Source organism: Amphimedon queenslandica, unplaced genomic scaffold (assembly GCF_000090795.2).
Source record: "Amphimedon queenslandica unplaced genomic scaffold, v1.1 AMPQUscaffold_3985_Cont24028, whole genome shotgun sequence".
Lineage (NCBI taxonomy): Eukaryota > Metazoa > Porifera > Demospongiae > Haplosclerida > Niphatidae > Amphimedon > Amphimedon queenslandica.
In genome coordinates, this window is record NW_003555695.1 from 1 (window position 1) to 1469 (window position 1469).

At 31.8% G+C, this 1469-nt stretch overlaps 1 protein-coding gene across 1 annotated transcript; it reads left to right on the forward strand.

Moving 5' to 3' along the window:
• The first annotated feature begins 7 nt into the window (after positions 1–7).
• LOC109592772 (uncharacterized) lies at positions 8–1224 on the forward strand. Its single transcript, XM_020008143.1, has 4 exons — positions 8–139; positions 194–580; positions 625–984; positions 1026–1224. Exons 1-4 carry the CDS (start codon positions 85–87, stop codon positions 1172–1174), a joined length of 951 nt encoding a protein of 316 aa, XP_019863702.1. The 5' UTR covers positions 8–84; the 3' UTR covers positions 1175–1224.
• Positions 1225–1469: the final 245 nt, after the last annotated feature.

The following is a 1469-nucleotide window of genomic DNA, read 5'->3' on the forward strand; positions in this document are numbered from 1 at the left end:
ATTATTACTGCAGATATTAATGATGCTAATGTTACCATTAACATAACTAAAGTTTTGGAATATGGAGCTACATACAGTGTTGAAATGTCCCTTTATACTATCAATAATATCGGCTCTAATAATTTCACTTTCAAATTCAGTAAGTATGCTTGTTTGATATAATGTACAGTATATTTTTTTCACTTACATGTAGATACATATCATGTCATTTCTGCTACTATACTGTCATCTAATGACTCAACCGTCTGCCTCCAGTGTAATTTTAGAAATAATTCCCAATCAACAGGTTGTTATGCAGCATTTCAACTCATTAATAACAATGAAGGACCGATTTCAGCAACAATTGTATATTATGAAATAATAAAGTCACTAATGGATACAGTTGCCATTGGTTGTGTTAATACATTGCCTAATGGAATGTACAGTGTATCAATATTAGATGCATTGAGTTATCAAGAGGGAAGATTCAATAACACAGCCATCAATATGTCATCCATAATAATTATTAATAACACTATTATTACTGATGCCGGCATTACTAGCAGTAGCAGTGTAATATTTATATCCACTACAATATATGGTAATTTGAAACTGAGTATTTTTAATTGTGTCAATTTTTTATAGACCCAGAGAGTTTCGTGGTCAATATTGCCTCCCCTGATGTAATTAACAGTATACCTTATTCCTCAAGCTATGTCACTTTCTCAAGTTATGATGTATCCTCAAGTTATGCTACTTGTAGCTCAGATTATGTTACTTGTTCAAGTTATGCTACTTTCTCAGGCTATGCTACTTCCTCAGGCTATGTTACTTCTTCACATCATACTGCTTCCTTGAGTCATAATAATTTTGCATTTGTAGCAACAAATTATTCACAAGCAGTCCTAATAATATTACTGGCCACCATAACGCTGATATTTACACTGATAATAATTGTTGTGCCTATCATAGGCCTTTGCCTAATTGTAAAAAAGACAAAGAAAGGTATGATATAATAACACATCTTACCTTTATTTTTATAACAGGTTTATCAAAAGATGCGGCAATACAAACCAATGAAGCATACAGTAATTTACCTGATCCTGGCACTAGTGGTGGCATGCAGGCTAACATTGCTTATGAGAGCATATCAATGGCACTACAGACTGACACTGTTTATGAACAAGTTAACTAGTTGATACGACTTAGTTACTGTTTGTCTAAACAAGCTGAATTTTAAAAATACGTAACTAAGTCTAATTCAAAAAATTAAGGTTCTTTTTGCTTTTTTTGTTTGATATACTTGTGTTTCCAAAAGCAGCAACAGATGAGCAACAAGATAATAATACAAATGGCAATAAGTGTTACTGCTCCAATAACACCAATAGTAACTATAAAAATAAAACATAAAAATATTTAAGGAATTTTACTAAGTAAATTACTTATACATCCTTTATTTATTTCCCAGTCAGAGGATTTTGGAGACTCAG